Source organism: Natator depressus, chromosome 1 (assembly GCF_965152275.1).
Source record: "Natator depressus isolate rNatDep1 chromosome 1, rNatDep2.hap1, whole genome shotgun sequence".
Classification (NCBI taxonomy): domain Eukaryota; kingdom Metazoa; phylum Chordata; order Testudines; family Cheloniidae; genus Natator; species Natator depressus.
This window is the reverse complement of record NC_134234.1, coordinates 248,719,755-248,740,526: the sequence shown is the minus strand read 5'-3', so window position 1 is coordinate 248,740,526 and position 20,772 is coordinate 248,719,755. Positions and strand designations below refer to the sequence as shown.

Below are 20,772 nucleotides of genomic sequence, written 5' to 3'. Positions count from 1 at the left end.
AAAGAAGGCTTCAGAATATGAATGCATGAATTCAGATACTGTATTTAACAAAGCAGGTAGCCAGCATAACTCATTGCTACATGACAAAGAGGATGGACCAAAACATTTTTAATCTCATTTATCTTGTCTGTCAAAATAATTACAGAAATTACAGCTCCTGAGACTCATACTTGTGACCCCAGTTCAGTAGAGCACTTAAGCACAAGCTTAACTTTAAGCACGTGATTAAATCTATCCTCCTTCAGCAAACCAGACTTCTAATAGAGTGTCCAGCTGTAAGATCTCTCCCTGCCCCTATATCCAAATGCACTCATTTGAAAGTGAATCTCTCTCTCGGCGAGATTAATCTCGTATATTGCAGCCTGTCAATTAGAGAGAGAAGGTGGGTGAGGCAATATCTCTTGTTGGTCCAATAAAAGATATTACCTCACCCGCCTTTTTTCTCTAGTATGCTGGGACCATCACAGCTACAACAACACTGTAAGCAGCCTATAAATGTGGGTTTTTAGATGTGTTTAAAATGTGTAATCTGGTTGAAATGTGTTATTTAATATTGGTATAGTTGTTTTGTAAATCTGTTCCACACACATTTACAACTTGATTTCCTTATCTGTTTAATACGCACTTGGCTGCATTGCCTGCTTAGTGGTGAACTTTGTGAAGTGTAGTCTGAGAGTGAAATTGCCTCCAATACTAATGTCTGCCTATCTCAAATATTTCTAGAGCCCACTTCATTATAATAAAAACAACGAGGAGTCCTAGTGGCACCTTAGAGACTAACAAATTTATTTGGGCATAAGCTTTCGTGGGCTAGAACCCACTTCATCAGATGCATGGAGTGGAAAATACGGGAGCAGGTATTAATACATGAAAAGATGGGAGTTGCCTTACCAAGTGTGAGGTCAGTCTAATGAGACAATTCAATTAACAGTAGGATACCAAGGAAGGAAAAATAACTTTTGTAGTGGTAATGAGAGTGGCCCATTTCAAACAGCTGACAAGAAGGTGTGAGTAACAGTAGGGGGAACTTAGTATGGGGGAAATTAGGTTTAGGTTTTGTAATGACCCAACCACTCCCAGTCTTTATTCAGGCCTAATGTGATGGTGTCCAGTTTGCAAATTAATTCCAGTTCTCCCGTTTCACATTGGAGTCTGTTTTTCAAGGTTTTTTGTTGAAGAATTGCCACTTTTAGGTCTGTTATTGAGTGACCAGGGAGACTGAAGTGTCCTCCTGCCCCACCACCCCCACAAACATGATACAGTTCTGCGGTGACCTAGAATCCTACTTTTGATGTCTCCGACTCAAGGAATATTTCCAACACACTACTGAACAGCACACTAACCTACAGAAAGCTTCCTACCAACACTACAAAAAGAAGGATTCTGCGTGGACTCCTCCTGAAGGTTGAAACAACAGACTGGACTTCTACATAGAGTGCTTCTGCCAGCATGCACGGGCTGAAATTGAGGAAAAGCAGCATCACTTGGCCCATAACCTCAGCTGTGCAGAACACAACGCCATCCACAGCCTCGGAAGCAACTCTGACATTATAATCAAAAAGGCTGACAAAGGAGGTGCTGTCGTCATCATGAATAGGTTGGAATATGAACGAGAGGCTGCGAGATAACTCTCTGACTCTACATCCTACAGGCCATTACCATCTGACCCCACTGAGGATTACCAAAAGAAACTACACCATCTGCTCAAGAAACTCCCTAAAGAAGCACAGGAACAAAACTACACTGACACACCCCTAGAGCCCTGATCAGGGGTATTCTATCTACTACCCATAATCCATAAACCTGGGAATCCTGGATGCCCCATCATCTCAGGCATTGGCACCCTGACAGTAGGATTATCTAGCTATATAGACTCTCTCCTCAGGCCCTATGCTACCAGCACTCCCAGCTATCTTTGAGACACCACTGACTTTCTGAGGAAACTACAGTCCTTTGGTGATCTTCCAGAAAACACCATCCTAGCCACTATGGATGTAGAATCTCTCTACACGAACATTCCACACAAAGATGGACTACAAGCCGTCAGGAATACCATCCCCAATACTATCACAGCAAACCTGGTGGCTGAAATTTGTGACTTTTTTTCCTCACCCACAACTATTTCAGATTTGGGCACAATTTATACCTTCAAGTCAGCGGGACTGCTATGTGTACCCGCATGGCCCCACAGTATACCAACATTTTTATGGCTGACTTAGAACAAAGTTTTCTCAGCTCTCGTCCCCTAAAGACCCTACTCTACTTGCGCTACATTGATGACATCTTCATCATCTGGACCCATGGGAAGGAGGCCCTTGAGGAATTCCACCAGGATTTCAACAATTTCCACCCCACCATCAACCTCAGCCTGGACCAGTCCACACAAGAGGTCCACTTCCTAGACACTACAGTGCTAATAAGCAATGGTCACATAAACACCACCCTATACCGGAAACCTACTGACGGTTATACTTACCTATATGCCTCCAGCTTTCATCCAGACCACATCACATGGTCCATTGTCTACAGCCAAGCTCTAAGATACAACCGCATTTGCTCCGATTCCTCAGACAGAGGCAAACACCTACAGGATCTCAAGCATTCTTAAAACTACAATACCCACCTGGTGAAATGAAGAAACAGATTGACGGAGCCAGAAGGGTACCCAGAAGTCATCTACAACAAGACAGGCCCAACAAAGAAAGTAATAGAACGCCACTAGCCGTCACCTACAACCCCCAACTAAAACCTCTCCAGCACATCATCAAGATCTACAACCTATCCTGAAGGATGATCCCTCACTCTCACAGACCTTGGGAGTCAGGCTAGTCCTCGTTTACAGACAGCCCCCCAACCTGAAGCAAATACTCACCAGCAACTACACACCACACAACAAAAAAACCAACTCAGGAACCAAACCCTGCAACAAACCCTGGTGCCAACTCTGTCCACATATCTATTCAAGTGACACCATCATAGGACCTAATCACATCAGCCACACCATCAGGGTCTTGTTCACCTGCACATCTACCAATGTGATATATGCCATCATGTGCCAGCAATGCCCCTCTGCCATGTACATTGGCCAGACCGGACAGACTCTACGCAAAAGAATAAATGGACACAAATCTGACATCAGGAATCATAACATTCAACAACCAGTAGGAGAGCACTTCAGTCTCCCTGGTCACTCAATAAAAGACCTAAAAGTAGCAATTCTTCAACAAAAAACCTTCAAAAACAGACTCCAATGTGGAACTGCAGAACTGGAATTAATTTGCAAACTGGACACCATCACATTAGGCCTGAATAAAGACTGGGAGTGGTTGGGTCATTACAAAACCTAAACCTAATTTCCCCCCTACTAAGTTCCCCCTAATGTTACTCACACCTTCTTGTCAGCTGTTTGAAATGGGCCACTCTCATTACCACTACAAAAGTTATTTTTCCTCCCTTGGTATCCTACTGTTAATTGAATTGTCTCGTTAGACTGACCTCACACTTGGTAAGGCAACTCCCATTTTTTTCATGTATTTATACCTGCTCCTGTATTTTCCACTCCATGCATCTGATGAAGTGGGTTCTAGCCCACGAAAGCTTATTCCCAAATAAAATTGTTAGTCTCTAAGGTGTCACAGGGAGTCCTCGTTGTTTCTGCTGATACAGACTAACACAGCTACCACTCTGAAACCTGTCACTTCATTATAATGTCACAGCTACTGATATATTCTTCTTGGAAGAATTTACCTCAGTGCATAGGGCCATGCAAAGCCCTCTGCACCACTTTGAATCCCATGTAAAACCTTAATGTGGGGCTTAAGTGGTGCTGAATGCCACAGGCCCTCTTCACTGAGATGAATTCCATGTATTATGAAAGCCGGTCCACATTTTTGTGACAGAATGTTTTCTCATCAGAAACCAGATTTAGCAAAATCAAAATCTTCCATGAGAAGTATCAACTTAGCCAAAAATTTTGACCAAAAAGTATTGAAATTATTCATTTGAATAAGGTCATAATATTTCATTTTGACAATACTGTTTTTACTTTTATTATGATTTATATTTTAATGTATAATATAACATAGAAGTCAAAACTGTAAAGTTGAAATTAAACCTTTCAGTTATTCCAAAACAAAAATTCAGATTCCCTGTTCCACAGAAAAATTTGAATTTTCTTTCCACTTCAGCAGGAATTTTGGGTTCCGACCAGTCCTCCTTCTTTTCAGTAGTTTTCTGTATACATTTTTGTCTGTTCCATGTCTGACCTATTTAGGTATGAAATATAAAACACCCCATGATTACTACCCAGTTAGCCCACATTTGGAGCCAAATTTAAGCATATTGTTATGCTGAGAGGTACTGGTGACTGCATGGATCACGAACCTCTTTGAGACTGGGTATGAAAACACAATTCAGTTAACATAACTGTCACGATAAATTAATCACAAGCCCCCACCTAAAACAAAAGCAGTTATAAACCTGCCCTGAAGTTTTGGACTGAGTGGGTGGAGAGGGTCGAATGAGTACTGTTTGGGTAAGGGGGTGTGTGTGTGTGTCAGCCTATAAGCACAGTTTGTCACTGGAGAAGTCTAGAGAGAGGTTAGAATTAAGGGTGCTGGCTGAACAAAGCTGTAAACTAAGAAATGGCTCCTTTTGCTTTTGGCCCCTCTTGCATTCAGAGAAGCAGGACTTTGTATGTTCTTTGTAAATAAAGAAGGCTGCATCAAAGAAAATATACTAGTCTATCATCAATTTCTGCTCCAAAGACATCCTAAGGCCCTGAACTTTGAGTAGCTGTTCAGGTTCAAAAGGGGTAACAATTCTGGTTCAAGGTGTTATGATCTTGATGTTAAAACACAGAAAAGAGTTCACACCTTAGAATCTAATTCCCAGTCTGTACTCTTGGAAGTAGCTCACTGATGTAGAGAGGCTGCTTATGCACTGATGGATAAGTACAGACTGATGGATAAGTTCCTTATTCTCTGACTCAGTGTTTCCCAAACTTGGGACGCTGCTTGTTCAGGGAAAGCCCCTGGTGGGCCGGGCTGGTTTGTTTACCTGCCGCATCTGCAGGTTTGGCCAATCGCAGCTCCCACTGGCTGCAGTTCGCCGCTGCAGGCCAATGGGGGCTCCAGGAAGCGGTGTGGGCCGAGGGACATACCAGCCGCCACTTCCCACAGCCCCCATTGGCCTGGAGAGGCGAACCGGGCGCGGGCCGAGGGACGTACTGGCTGCCACTTCCCACAGCCCCCATTGGCCTGCAGCGGCGAACCACGGCCAGTGGGAGCCGTGATCGGCCGAACCTGCGAACGCGGCAGGTAAACAAACTGGCCCAGCCCGCCAGGGGCTTTCCCTGAACAAGCGGTGTCCCAAGTTTGGGAAACTGGCTCTAACTCATACAGAAAGCAGACTTGATTCTGTTCTCACTGAAGTCTAATAAGAATTTTGCCATTTACTTCAATGAATGCAGAATCAGGTCCAATAATCATTCTAACTGAGCCTAACTTTAGTTTGAAATACATTTATGTTGATGCTGGAAGACTAGGACCACAGCAGATAATCTGAACATTGGTTGCAAGATGAATGTTTCAAATATTTGTTTCAAATATTTTCCAAAAGTGTAACATTTTTTAATTCAACAACATCAACAACATAAATCTGTAAAATATACAGTATAATTAAAGCAGTCCTGGGGCCTGATGATTCTCCACTGACTTGTAGCTTGGGTCATGACTTACCCCTGTGAAAAGTGGTGCTAACTTTACCACTGTTTGTGCTGCCATTATTGTGATTGAGTGGAGGATTTTTGATTTTGTAGCTTCTTACACCTACTTCCCATACATCACAAATGACTACACGGACGTGCAAAGCAATGAAGAATCAGACTCATGATATTTAATTTTCATATTTCCTTTTCATATAAGGGGGTATTGAGAATGTGCTTCATCACATATTTCTTGGTCTTTCAATCTTAGGAATGAAGGACAGAATTGATATTATTCATAATTATATTAACTATTCCCAGAGTTTTACTTCTCCCTAATGCTACTGTGATTTTTCAAGTGAATTCACTTTAATCAGATGCTTCACATACCCCTTTCAGACCAAGTCAGTGGAATTTATAAGAGTAATGTTTTCTTGTGTTGCAACAGAACTTTCTAAAAGGACTGCGTCTTTGAACATTGGGTGTGTAAGTGAAGATGAATCACTCGCTGAAATCAGGCTTTCCTTGTTGGATCACCAGAGTTGGGAAAAGACAGGCCAAGATGAAGGTATTCAGAATGATGTGGAAGAATGGTACAATGCCTCAGAAGACATTTTGGGATATCGGATGAAACATGATATTGGATCTGCAGCCCTGGATGCCAATGGTAAGGAGAAATTTAAATTAAAACAGGCTTTATAGCAAATAATTAGTTCAAGCCAGTCACTAGTATATTTTCCAAAGAAACCCCCTGAACACAGGTTTCAGAGTAACAGCCGTGTTAGTCTGTATTCGTAAAAAGAAAAAAGAAAAGGAGTACTTGTGGCACCTTAGAGACTAACCAGTTTATTTGAGCATGAGCTTTCGTGAGCTACAGCTCACTTCATCGGATGCATAGCATATCGTGGAAACTGCAGAAGACATTATATACACACAGAGACCATGAAACAAAACTTCCTCCCACCCCACTGTCCTGCTGCTAACAGCTTATCTAAAGTGATCATCAAGGAAGGCCATTTCCAGCACAAATCGAGGTTTTCTCACCCTTCCCCCCCCCCACAGACACACATACAAACTCACTCTCCTGCTGGTAATAGCCCATCCCTCTTTGAAACCTCTCTTTATAATGCGCATGATAATCAAGGTGGGTCATTTCCAGCACTAATCCAGGTTTTCTCACCCCCCCCCCACACACCCCCCTCCAAAAACCACACACACAAACTCACTCTCCTGCTGGCAATAGCTCATCTTACAATGTGCACAGCAATAATCCAAGTTTAACCAGAACGTCTTGGGGGGGGGGGGGGGTTTGTAGGAAAAAAACAAGGGGAGATAGGCTACGATACAACCGCATTTGCTCCAACACCTACAAGATCTCTATCAAGCATTCTTACAACTACAATACCCACCTGCGGAAGTGAAGAAACAGATTGATAGAGCCAGAAGAGTTCCCAGAAGTCACCTACTACAGGACAGGCCTAACAAAGAAAATAACAGAACGCCACTAGCCGTCACCTTCAGCCCCCAACTAAAACCCCTCCAACGCATTATTAAGGATCTACAACCTATCCTGAAGGATGACCCAACACTCTCACAAATCTTGGGAGAAAGGCCAGTCCTTGCCTACAGACAGCCCCCCAACCTGAAGCGAATACTCGCCAACAACCACATACCACACAACAGAACCACTAACCCAGGAACCTATCCTTGCAACAAAGCCCGTTGCCAACTGTGCCCACATATCTATTCGGGGAACACCATCACAGGGCCTAACAACATCAGCCACACTATCAGAGGCTCGTTCACCTGCACATCCACCAATGTGATATATGCCATCATGTGCCAGCAATGCCCCTCTGCCATGTACATTGGTCAAACTGGACAGTCTCTACGTAAAAGAATAAATGGACACAAATCAGATGTTAAGAATTATAACATTCATAAACCAGTCGGAGAACACTTCAATCTCTCTGGTCACGCAATCACAGACATGAGGGTCGCTATCTTAAAGCAAAAAAACTTCAAATCCAGACTCCAGCGAGAAACTGCTGAATTGGAATTCATTTGCAAATTGGATACTATTAATTTGGGCTTGAATAGAGACTGGGAGTGGCTAAGTCATTATGCAAGGTAGCCTATCTCCCCTTGTTTTTTTCCTACAAACCCCCCCCCAAGACGTTCTGGTTAAACTTGGATTATTGCTGTGCACATTGTAAGATGAGCTATTGCCAGCAGGAGAGTGAGTTTGTGTGTGTGGTTTTTGGAGGGGGGTGTGTGTGGGGGGGGGTGGTGAGAAAACCTGGATTAGTGCTGGAAATGACCCACCTTGATTATCATGCGCATTATAAAGAGAGGTTTCAAAGAGGGATGGGCTATTACCAGCAGGAGAGTGAGTTTGTATGTGTGTCTGTGGGGGGGGGGGAAGGGTGAGAAAACCTGGATTTGTGCTGGAAATGGCCTTCCTTGATGATCACTTTAGATAAGCTGTTAGCAGCAGGACAGTGGGGTGGGAGGAAGTTTTGTTTCATGGTCTCTGTGTGTATATAATGTCTTCTGCAGTTTCCACGATATGCTATGCATCCGATGAAGTGAGCTGTAGCTCACGAAAGCTCATGCTCAAATAAACTGGTTAGTCTCTAAGGTGCCACAAGTACTCCTTTTCCTTTTCCCCTGAACACAAAATCTCTAGCAGCACAAAGCAGTGGGAAAACTGGCTCAACAGTTTCCCTGAGTATTCCCCTTGTGCAAACTAAATTTTAGAAAAGAGACTTAAATGAAAATGAATAAGCTAATCAAGGAGACCCTAAAGGCAAACATTAAACAAAAAAGAGAGAAAGAGAGAAATTAAAATCCTTGGGCTCAATATGGAGACTATTTAGAATCACAGAAGTATACCGCAAAAGGAAAAAAGAGAAATGAAAACAAAGTGTGGTTATGACTTCGGCAAAAGAAAATCATGCCTCTCTTATCTGTTTGAATCCTTTGAGCATGTCAGCAAAGTGGTGAATAGAAGAGGACCGTTTGACATAATTTGTATGCACTTTCTAAAGGCCAAAGGAAAAGTCTCTTATCGAACAGTACTAAGTAGTCATGAAGTGAGAAGTCAAGTATTCTTATGGATTAGAAAATTAATAAAGGACAGATGACAAAGGGCCATATGTTGGGCGTGGGAGGGCGAGGGGAGGGGAGTGCTGCTCAGGGAGCAGTGTACTAAGGTGGTGCAAATCTCAACTTTGTACTTCCCCAATTGTGGTAGAGCCTCTGGATAGGGCCAGTTCACCTGCATTGTTAGAGCAATCTGAGGGCCCCAAGGGGCCAAACCTGCAGCTGCAAGCGTGTCCTAGTTGTTCCCATTTTCCTCCAGCCAGAGTTAGGGGTGAGGAATGGTGCGAGGTGGAGAGACAGGGCAGAGGAAGTGTCTTTTTTCTGAGTGCATGGTTTACCTGCCATGTTTAGGCTCGTAACCTGACTTCCTATCAATGACCCCATTAAAGGCCCAATCCCACAAAAACTTCCTAACTACCATGTGTAGTCACTACACTTAGTAATAAGACTTTGTAGGATGAGGCTATGAATGCCTTTATCAATACAAAGGCAGTAGTGATATTAAGGAACATGTATTTTTTATAATGGCAGAATATTTACAATTTTCTCTTTAAATTTGCAACACCGAGAACTGAAAAATGGTTACCTATATTAGGGCTAGATTCTTCCCTCAGTTACTTGTACAATCCTAGTGAGGTTATGCAGTTGTGTGAGTGTAACACAAAAATACTAGAATTTGCACCTCCTCCACACTGATAAATTACCTCATCTATGTTATTGTTTTCAGTGCACATTATACATGCCCCAGATAATTACAGTAGCTAGCACAGTGGCATGTCTTCTCTGACATCTCTTCCTACTCTTATTTTCTCCCTTAGGGCATCTGCTCTAAAAGGTGTCTTATGTCACTGGCTTGATATGTATTTTGAATTTTTTTGCTGGCTTTGGTTTCTTATTGTCCACTCTGTGTGATAAAAGAAAATAATCCTGACAAAGTCACAGCTGCAAAGAGGAAATTTGTTATAGTAAAGATAACTTGAGACATGGGCACAAACATTGCACACGTTATTAATAAAGCTGAGAAGCCATCCACATTTGCAAAAAGAATTTTTTAAGGTTGGAACTTGCAGAAGGATATAAAACATGGAAAATCAACAATTAAATCTTGAGCCAACTTCCCATCTCACAGCCTTCCTTTGCCTCCATGATCTGGCTTGTAGTTCTGAAGTAGCTGTGGAGAAGATTAAAAAGGACACGACTTTGCCTCATTAATTCTAAAAGACTTGCATTACTCTGGGTGTACTGTGAGAGAAATAGCATATAGGGGAATAAAAGACCTCTTATAAATTTTAAAAATTATATTTCTTAAATGGATTTCATCTTGATAGGTCTTAAAGCCACTTTTCTCTATCAAGATGAATATTCCACAAGATAAGCTGTTTGACACACAGCCCAGTTCCAAAATAGAAAGATTGCTGTAAATTTTCTTGTTTGTGAGAAGAGTAATGACATTGATCATAAGTCAAATTATTTTTAATTTTGCTGATGGATGAATGTTGAGTGACTAGTTGTTGAAAAAGAACCCTAGCAATTCCCTCCTTTCCACAAAATAAGTGTCACAGACTTACAATATCTGTGGTATGTAAACACTGAATATTTTTTAAAATTGCTGTTTCAAACAGAAGTTCACTGATTTGTCTGATGGCCTTGGAGGAAAGTGCTGCAAGAAGAAGTAAGCAAAGATAGGAAACCATACATGTCTGAACCACAACCTGAGAGTTAATTACAAAGTTTCCTACTTAGAGTTCTGTTTTTGGGTGCTGACTAATAGCCCCTCCCCCACCCCACATCCAACACAGAAATAAAGATTTTAAGCCAAGAAGTCTTTCCTGTCTGGCAACAACCCACCCAACATTCCAGAATTCCAGCCACGTTGGGGAGAGGAAATCAAGACATAAACAGCAGCCTTTGACCAGTCTCCCTGCACCCAAAGAAGAGCTGCTAGCAAGAAGCACTGTCTCAGCAGAATGTCACTGTCTGACTCCTTGACCACAATTCCAGGTCCTACTCTACAAGTGTCCAGAAGATTGCGAGAGCTGAAGAGTTTGAGACCCCCCCAGTTTGGTGTCTTAGTTTTCCTTTTTTCTATGTTTGTCTTTTGTTTTTATTAGCTGGGAGACATCCCAGCTTTTTTATAGTCTTTTAATTTTAAGGTCTGAAAGTGTATGCATGTGTGTCTGTAAAAACCCATAGAGTTCACATAGGAAAGCTCCCAGGTTTAGAAATCCCTAAATATCATCTCATAAAGATACTTATTAAAGTGTGGTCTGTGTTTAATAGTCCTGGGTCGTTTAATAGTCCTGAAATCGTTACCTGTAACATCTGGTAGATAAGAGTTGTTAAACTTCTGCTTATTGAGAGTATTGTGTTAAAGTCTGTATTATTTCTTTGTTGGATGTGGGGTGGGGGGTGGAGGGGCTATTAGTCAACACCTAAGAATAGAATTCTAAGTAGGAAGCTTTATAATTAGCTCTGAGGTTGTGGTTCAGACATTAGATAATAATTTGGTTTCAGTATTAAGACATTTAACCAGCTCCAAGTTACAAATACGATGGACTTTTGTAATATTCTTCATCTGGGATTTATAACCAAATGGACAACTGCCCACTTGGAATCCCCTTTAGAATTTGTAAGGATTGATTATTTTTAGAATTAATTTGATGATTTAATTCCATTCCAGCACTGAGACTAACTTGCTAATTTTTTTAATTTGACCTTGGTTTGATATTGAGTTGATGGTTGTATAGTATTATTTTAGTTTAGCTTAGTATTAACAATGGCTTAGGTTTGATTATATGTTTTCTTGATTTTATTTTCATTTGTTTAATGAATTTTAACACAATTTATAAAATCGACGGAATCATGTTTCTTTCAGAAAGTCTCCTGGATCCAGAATCTCTTAGGACATAGGTGGTTATAGCTAATCAAACAAAAACCCTGGCAGCTCCACCTCCATAGCTTTTGGTTCTTGCAATACTGAACTTAAAAGTTTTGAACAACATGTTGGATTTGCCACTCTTTGTTGAACCAAATAAAATACTGAAATTGCATGGGATCCTTTTTGAAGTTGTTTAAACAAACCCAAATTTAATATTGCAAAGGTGAATACAGTACATAGGGAAACTCTGGCTGTTCTTTCTGAGACCTCTCTTGCTTTAGTCTAGATTGTGAAGCACATAAAAGGCAGTTGGATTATTCAAGTGGATAATTGCTCCCCAATGTGTGTATGGCCTTTAATTTTTTCCCATTATTTTCCTGTTTAATTTTATTGTAATTTTGTTTGCTTCAGTTTGTAAGATTCCTCTCCATTGGAATAGCAATTGATCATATTGTAACATATTAATGGCTTGTGCATTATAGGTTTTTTATTCGTTTCATTTTGTCTGCAATCAGACAATCCCAACAAATATTTTATATGTACTAAAGATGATGACAATTAAAGAAATGAACCTCTTACACTTGGGATCAGAAATTATTTTCTTCCCAGTTTCTTATTACTATACTAGCCACTTTAATTGCTAGCAGCATTGCATTAATGTTAAGCATTGGTCCTCAGCACCAAATAGCACTTTATTATCTTTCTTGGCAGGTTTCCTGCTTCATCTTGCACCTGCCTTCTTGAAAGAAAACAAGACATCAGATACTTATTCAAATAATGGAATAGCTGATCAGCAGAGTATCTACACAATGGTAAGTTATCCATGGTAAAAGAACAACTTTTTCATGCACTGTATGTGACATATGCATCCTTTCTCTTAAGATTTATGACATCCATGACCGGTAGTAATGTTAATATAATAATTTTACACCCTAGCTGCAAAGCTTAAATTTATCATCAATAGGCTTCTATATGAGAGTCAATCAAGCAATTTCATAAATACTTTAAAACACCTGCACCTTCTGCATAAATGTAGGAATATCAATATCAAATTCTCATCTCTCAAACCATTATGCAACTGCATCTCACTCATAGGCCCTGGGGATCCAAGCAAACAATGTGGAAGCAAATTAAAACAAAATCAAATATTCATTTGAGGTTGATCCAGTATGATGCATTCATATATGCATTATGTTTATTGGGACATGTATTATATAGCCAACACACAAATAAAGGAAAAAAAAAAGAAAAACTAATCAAACTATGAGTCTGTATATGAAGAAAATGGTGGGAGCTATCCATTAATAGAGCATATGGAATTCTTATTCACAAACATCGAATGAGAAGTTATATGGGGCTACCAAAAATATCTAAAAACAAATGCAGACTGTTAGCCATGATTGGAGCAGGATACAATGCTAATCTGGAGCAGCAAAAGCTATGCTTCAAGAGAAATGGATGGTCTGATTGTTAGGGCCCTAGCCTGGAGTATGGGAGAGCTGGGTTCTAGTTCTACCTCAAGCATAGGTGCTTTGGTGCATTTAGCTCTACTGTGCCTCATTTTCCATCTGTAAAATAGTGCTTCCTTAGCTCACTGGTATGTTGTGAGGAGAAATACATTAAAGACTGAGTAAAAGTTCCTTAGGTAGATAAAGTCTCTAGCTAGGTTCCTGTATCTGATCCAAAACATTTCATATGTTAAGAGTAAGAACAATGCAGCCATATAATGATAGTCTGATCTGCTAACTATAAAAACAAACATGTAAGGAAAAATACATCGTTTTTTTAAACAAAGCCTAGCTTCTCGATTGTTGTTTGGATTGTGGCCAAGGCTACCAGTGGCCTAAAGTTGTTGCTTATACACCTGAGGCTCTTTGATGGTTTCAGTCTAGTTCCCAGGGATAAGTGTCCACACCACAGTTACCATCACCACAACTGGCACTAACTGGCAGCCCCACTGGCAGTCTCATCACAGTGGCCAAGGGCCGACCTATACTCTCACGATAAAGAGGGCCCCTCCAGATAAGTGTTGAGGTGTTTTGATCAGGCAGTGTGGGGGAAGCTTGCCCTGCAGCTGCCTGCAGGGTAGCTGTTCTGTTATTAAACAGAGAATGTCAGTTTCCGGGGCTCTGTCTGGCACCTTTCACAAAATCTAAACAAACGCATGAACAAAAGACATAAAGTTAATTTGGTCTAAGTCTGGTGTGTATGAAATGGTGCTTGTATGTAGCTCTTGGCTCAAAGTAGTAGGGCCAAAATTTGTTTCAAATATAGAGCCCTTCTGTTTGAATATATATTAACTTCTCCTTGCTTCTATTGCTTCAGAAAGTATTCTTTACACCAATATTCTGAGTTGGCATTTATCCTCATTTATATTCTTCCCAGTCTTCACCTATGGTCACATTTTATTTTCTGCCTTTGGAAAGGCAGGATATCTCAGCTTTCTGCAAAACTGATAGTCGCTTTGCTATCTAGGATAACTTGGCTAACTTAGCATGGGCTGAACAGCTTCAGAAAAATGTAACATGCTCTGTTAAGGCCTGCCAGTCTGGCTAGTATATTCGGCATTAACACATCTAGTGTGAATAGCAGTGGGTGCCCTATATATTTGGCATAATTCCTGGAAGACCACCCTCAAAAGCAATACTTCAAGGAATAACATTGCAGTGCCAGGAAATGTGGTAAACTGCTGCTCTAATGTCACTGTGGTGGCTTTGCTGGCATTTTGAATGCAGCCCACTTCTATTATTAATATGTTTTGGACAGCAACTGTGTGCTCACCTCTCCCCCTCATTCCCCCCCCAACTGAAAATTTTGCTTTCCTAGTGCGCTCAGGAGACTCATGCTTTTGGCAGAGATCATCCTTCATGGAGGTAATGCATCAGGTAACACGGCCAAAGCTAAAACATACTCACTGGAATATTAATGTTGCTATATTGCAAGGTCTCCCTTTTGAACATCAGGGCCACATTTTTGCATATGCCTGGAGGCAGGCTGATTTTCCATTCACTTGTTGCAAAATGACTGCACTGATATACTGCTTAAACGTCATCATGAGTCGATGGGCCTCGTGTGGATGATGATTTGTTCAGGTTCTCCTGCTGTTACCCCAGCCCTGGTGTAGCGCTACGTGTGAGAGCAATGGGTGGAGACATTAATGTAGGCTGGTTGCCAATGTTTTTTCCTCATGTCATTCAGCACTAGCCAGAGGTCCTGATTCACCACTGCATGACTCCATTTTTATGATGCTGTAATTCTGCTGCATTACATTGATATACAACAGGGGTAATGAACTGGTGAATCAGGCCTAGAATTGGACCCAGAAACTCAATAGCAAAAAAAACAAAATAATAATAATAAAAAGGAGGTTGTAGGTGTTTGTTATATTGTATATGTGGCTATTTTCCTTTGATCTATCAGGTTTCCTTACACTCCACTATTACGTGTTCAGATACCCTAATTTTCCTAATGTCTACTCAATGGCAAAACTACTTAATAAAAACCAGCCTTAATGCTTGTGACTTAGAAGCTTCACTCAGTAGCAACAAAAGCAGAACAAATATATAGAGCTTTGTGTATCTGGTTGCTTGGGCAAGTCGCCTTGCTTAGCAAATGCAAAGATATTAAATTTCTATTCAGATGATTAAAAAGAGCTTCTTCATGTTTTACCGCATGACCTGTTCTGTTTACGGTGCATTAGGTGTTTACTATAGTGATAGAAAATGGCACCTTCCCCATCTCTCTCGTCTTTTTTACAACAGATGTTCCTTCAGAAGGACTTGCTGATCACCTGTGTCTTTCTTTGCACCTGACTAAGAAGCTTTTTGAAAATACAGTATGCATGTTTGGTTTGTTTTTTTTTAAAGTGTAGCCTATAAAGTTAACAGCTGGTGTCACATTGCTCAAATTGCACCTTATTTTTCTTATATTAGATTGAAACAGTATGCTATGTCAGCAGAGCCCATAACAAACAGCTTTCATGCCTCTCTTTTGTGTTTTATTCATTTATGATGTACACACCTAACAAGCACTCTTAAAGGGACCTCTGTAAATTAGCTACATTAAAGATTAAAAACATTAAGGGATTCATTTTCAGGGGGTTAAAAGTCGACTTAATTGCATTTAATTCACGGGGTAAATCTTTATTAGCACAGCTAAAGGTAGGAGTGAAATAAGAGACTGTTTTCCAGGAGAGAAATATGTTTAACAGTGTGAAGGGCTGGTTAGACCATTGCCTTCTACTGGATGGAATCAAAACTGTCCACTCTGCATCATAGGTTCAGTTCTGCCAACAGTGATTCTCCTTAAGCTTGAGTTGTAGATGCCTGTTATTTTGGAGCATGACCGAGTCTTCTTCCTGCTGTTACTGTGAATATCTGAGCTGTATTTGTATGCATCATAGTGACACAGCTGGGAGGTCCTTAGGTGACGGGTCCTTTTCCCATCCTTAGGATTGGGTATTTTGATCCCAATCCTGTATTCCTTGTGAAGTCAAATGGAAGCTTACGGTGTGCAAGGTACAAAGGAAGAGGCTATTTGTGCAGTGTAGTAGATACGATAAAACATAGTATTTCTCTGAAAATTAGTCTTACTATCCAGCAGTTCACACTAAGGAAAGTCTGGATTTTGTTTTGTCAAATTTTTATGATCAAACTGAAAAAAAAATCACAAAAAGTATGGGTGTGCCATAACACTCATTTTGTTTTTATTTACTCAGCACCTTAATAATTATTATTTATATTATAGTAGTGCCCAGAAGCTCCAACTGGGAGCAGGGTCTTCTTGAACTATTCACTTGTACAAACATAGTGAGAGACAGTCCCTGCCACAAAGAGGTTACATTCTAAATGGCCAAGACAGACAAAAAGTGGGAGAAAGGAAGTAGTATGATTAGCTGGGAATGGAGAGCTTATGTGATTCCCTTAAGGGGATCAAGAAAGTCTATGCCAGAGTCTGAGAACTGAACCCAGCTCTCATGAGTCCCTATCATGTGCCTTAACCACAAGGCTGCCCTTCCTCCATTGGTACACTTTGTGGTATAGAATTATTTTCACTCTGTAATCGGAGCCCATTAAGTTGTGTTTCAGGTTTTCATAATGAAATCTGACCAATAGCTCTAAACAACAAATCTTCCAGGGTCAAAATTCCTACATTAAAAGATAAGAACTGTGGCTGTGTTGTTGAAAGAAGTCACATCAGTTTTCACACTATCTCCCAGAGCGCTACAGCAGAATGGTCTTAGGGTTCCGGCTAAATGTTACCCAGCCACCTGCAAAATGCCCCTCTAAAGCCCACTCAAAAGAGCTTGTGCTCTAGTATCTAGCAGAGATAGCAATCTGGAAGAAACCGAGTGGCTGCAGCTCAATCCAAACTAGACCCAGGTCACGTTGATAGGAAGGGGAATAAATCCTACTGAACTGGAGGGGACTGAGACTGTTCCTCTGTGGAAAGGATATGCCTACTCTTTGGCTGAGATATTTAAAATATTGTGTTCTTCCTGGAACCTTTACTGATCCTAAATTCCCAGGCAGCAGTGGTAGCCTTGATGGATTTTTGCCATTTTGGACTGGGTATAATTTTTAAGGAAATGTAAAAAGACTGAAGAATAGAGCTGATTGGAAATTTTCCATCTGAATCATTTTTAGTGAAAAATTCAGTTTCTGCTGAATTCAAATTTTCTGCAGGAAGATTTTCATTTTGTCAAAAAGTTTCCATTTTCTGTCAGGAAAAATGAAACAAGATTTTGTTAAACTGACCTGAAATATTTCATTTCAAGTCAGATCAACATTTAACTGCATTTTTCTGTGGGTATAGGAGCTATAGTTCAGATGCTTGATTCCCCCATTCTCACCTGTGGACTGGGCTACCTGGGTGAACTACATCTCCCATAATGCAACACAATCTCTCCTCTGACTGAGCAGCATGGTGCATCATGGGAGTCACATGGCTCCTTTCTTGTTCTCTCTCTTTTTCCCGCCTGATATGTGCCCTAGGGGGAAAGGTAGAGATGTTTCTCTAGGGGGAGACCCATCATGTGTGTGGCTGAATGCTTGACCACTTCCTCCGGCATCACCCACGATAAGATGGGTTGCATTTTGGAGGAGTTAGTGGTGTGAATGCAGCTGTGCTTCCTCTGCCTGTAGAGATCACTCATGAAGGACTTCATCACCACTTTGGCCTTGGCTGGCATGCATACCTTGTCATGGTACAATGGCTGCAGCATATTGGAAACATACAGGGAATGGGAACGCTTCTTCCTCTGGATGCTCCTCAGCCACTCCAGTGCAAGTCTCACCTAATACCCATGTGGCTCATCTGACCAATCACAACTAATTTACACCTCTCAAATAACCAATATTGAATATCAAATACTTGCAGAGAAAAATTCAATTTGCAAAAATATGTCATTGAACATCAAATAAATTCAAAGGACTTGCAAGCTGCTTGATGATTTTCCATCAACAGAAAAAGTGGCTACATTCATTGGATAAATTATGCATTGCAATACATTAATCCACCTCTGGTAGCGACCACATAAAAATGGAAGTCTGTATTGTAATGTAACCTTAACTCTAGCTTTCTCTATAAAGCTTTAGTAAAGAAATTTGACTCTGGAGTTTTACCTTAGGGATTTTTCTGCTTCATTTTTGTGTCCACCTCTCTATCTATGCACCGTCCATACAATTGTGTTCTTTGGAACAATGCAGATCACAAAGCCCAGCATGAAGTATGGGAGAACTGGGCACAAAAATCATTCTCAGATGAGGGGCTGTAACTGTGGGACACACTTCCAGAGGGGAATAGGCAGATCCAGATTCTGAGCACCTTTAGCAAGTTACTGCTGAATGTTCCTACTAGATAAAGGTTTTCCGCGAGAATGACATTCAACCTTTCTTCCCCTCCCCTAGTGAAAAGAAAACCAGACAAAAACAAACAAAAATACCCGAAGGAGAGCTTTCTGTAACTCAAAAAGGAGAAGACAACCCACAGACTCCATGAAGCCGATTAAGGATTTTGCTAATGTCAATCAATTTTATGTTGAATATGCTCAGATACCACGGTGATGGGCAACAGTACATCCCCACCCCCCACCCCACCCCCGAAAAAAATAGATAATGTAGCACACTAGGAAGCAGTAAAGTGAGCACAATAGCAGTGTACTGCAAATCAAAACCAGTGTCTATCTATCCAGCAGTAACTCAAGAGGCAAATGTACACATAAATGCAGTGGGTCTTATGTGAAAATGCAATCATGCAGAAATCGCACTTGGTGGCACTTAAAAAATGTTTACCAAAAAACGAAAAGCCTAAGGGAATGAAGGCCTCACACTAAAGTTCCTTCATAATTTTTTTTAAAAATAAAGTTAAAATCTGTAAAAATAGGAATTTATTTGTGTGGATGCTGGAGTTGTGAAGAGGACATTTGGTCATTGCTGTAAAAAAAACTAGAAAGCAATTACTTCATGAGCTTAGCCTATCATTTTAGAAAATAAATATTTACTTTAGTAAGTCTTTTATGGCAGACCAGAGAGTTCTGGGTTTTTAGTTTCTCGGGCTCCCAGCAACCTCCTCATTTTAAAGTGCATATGAAACATTAATCTTTCATCAGGATTGCATAAAGTCGTTTTTTTAATTTGCATTAGGAGATTTTTGTCAACATGACATGTTTAATTTGGCTTTCTAATGGAAATTATGCCAGGTTTGTATTGTCTGCCCGGAATATCCTCACGATGATTAGGACTTGCAAGTGATGGGGAGGGAGAAAAAGTCTCATATAAGAAGTGACACTTACCTATGTGGGGAGATGAATGGGGTCCCCAAATCTCTGCATAGGAAGGCTCTCTCTCTCTCTGTCGCTATCCTGCAAGAAATCTGGGAAGTCATCTCCATGTCACCTTCCTCCAGATCCTGTGAAGGCTGCTTTGCTGGTCTGAGGACCCATGTGTAGGAAGAGGGCCAGGCAGGGGAGGAGTAGGTAATCCAGGGCAGGTCAGGAGGTTTGACAACATCCCCCTTGTGGCCAGGAAAGGTAACCAGTCTGGGTCCTTCATGTAGAGCACTGCCTGTGGCAGGAATATACCTTTGATGGGGTTTCAGGGGCAGCTGCAGCCAGAGGAGTCCTGTTAACACAGACTTATTGAAGCTTATTACAAAGGCCAGAATTGTCAAAGCCATAGAGCCGACGTGGAGGCACAGGCCCTCTGGGATCTGAAGGGCTTTTGTGGTCCCACAAGTTAGAGAGTTAAAGATTATAACTAGCTATATAGGGCCACATTCTCAGGGTGAATTGGTACAGCTCCACTGATTTCAGCAAAGGTCCACTGATTTGCCCCATCAGGGGATCTGGCCCATTATTAAATAGACTGTAATTAGCCTATGCAGTGTTGTCATAGCATTTCGGTCCCAGAATATTAGAGAGACAAGGCAGGTGAGGTAATATCTTTTATTGGACCTACTTCTGTTGGTGAGAGAGACACCCCACAGAGCTCTTCCCCAGGTCTGAGAAAGGTACTCTGAGTACAGAAGTTGGTCCAATAAATAGCCTGCAATTTACTTTGATTGTCACTTGTTTACCCAGTGAGGATCAATGAGCTGAGAGCTGTGTGTTTGAATTTGAAAGTGAAAGACTATTTGGCTGTGTTTGCTTCTACAAACAATTGAGCACTCAAGCTTTCCTAGCTCAAAAACACATAAAAAGCAAAATTTTAGCTCAAAGATTCACTAAAAGGAAAATTTGAATTGTGAATTTGAATGTAAAATTTGAAAATTCTAGCTGCATTAGCTCTTGATGTAAGCTATCGGGATTTGTTTCTATTCCCTCCTGATGTAACTGTGCAACTAATGAATAGTGTGCAAACTTGTCCTAACCCAAAACCTTATATAGTCAATGGGAGCCTTTCCATTGGCTTAAATGGGCTTTGGATTAGGCCATTGAAAACTGCAACTGGTACAAGTGAATATAAAATTCAAAGTTTATGCTCACTACTTAAGGTTTGTTAGTTACAGTGCAAATTGTGAGGTGTATATTTAATTGTAATGTCAAAATTTGAGTGCTTTACAAATCAGGAAACATTTGATGAAGACA

General features: G+C 40.8%; 1 protein-coding gene across 1 annotated transcript in view; it reads left to right on the top strand.

Moving 5' to 3' along the window:
* The window catches only part of LOC141978477 (uncharacterized), a 177,930-nt gene that overhangs the window by 61,633 nt on the left and 95,525 nt on the right, over positions 1 to 20,772 (top strand). The window contains exons 5-6 of the mRNA XM_074940624.1: positions 6,153 to 6,371; positions 12,399 to 12,499. Of these exons, the coding sequence (XP_074796725.1) occupies positions 6,153 to 6,371; positions 12,399 to 12,499 (320 nt within the window). The remainder of the gene's footprint in view (positions 1 to 6,152; positions 6,372 to 12,398; positions 12,500 to 20,772) is intronic.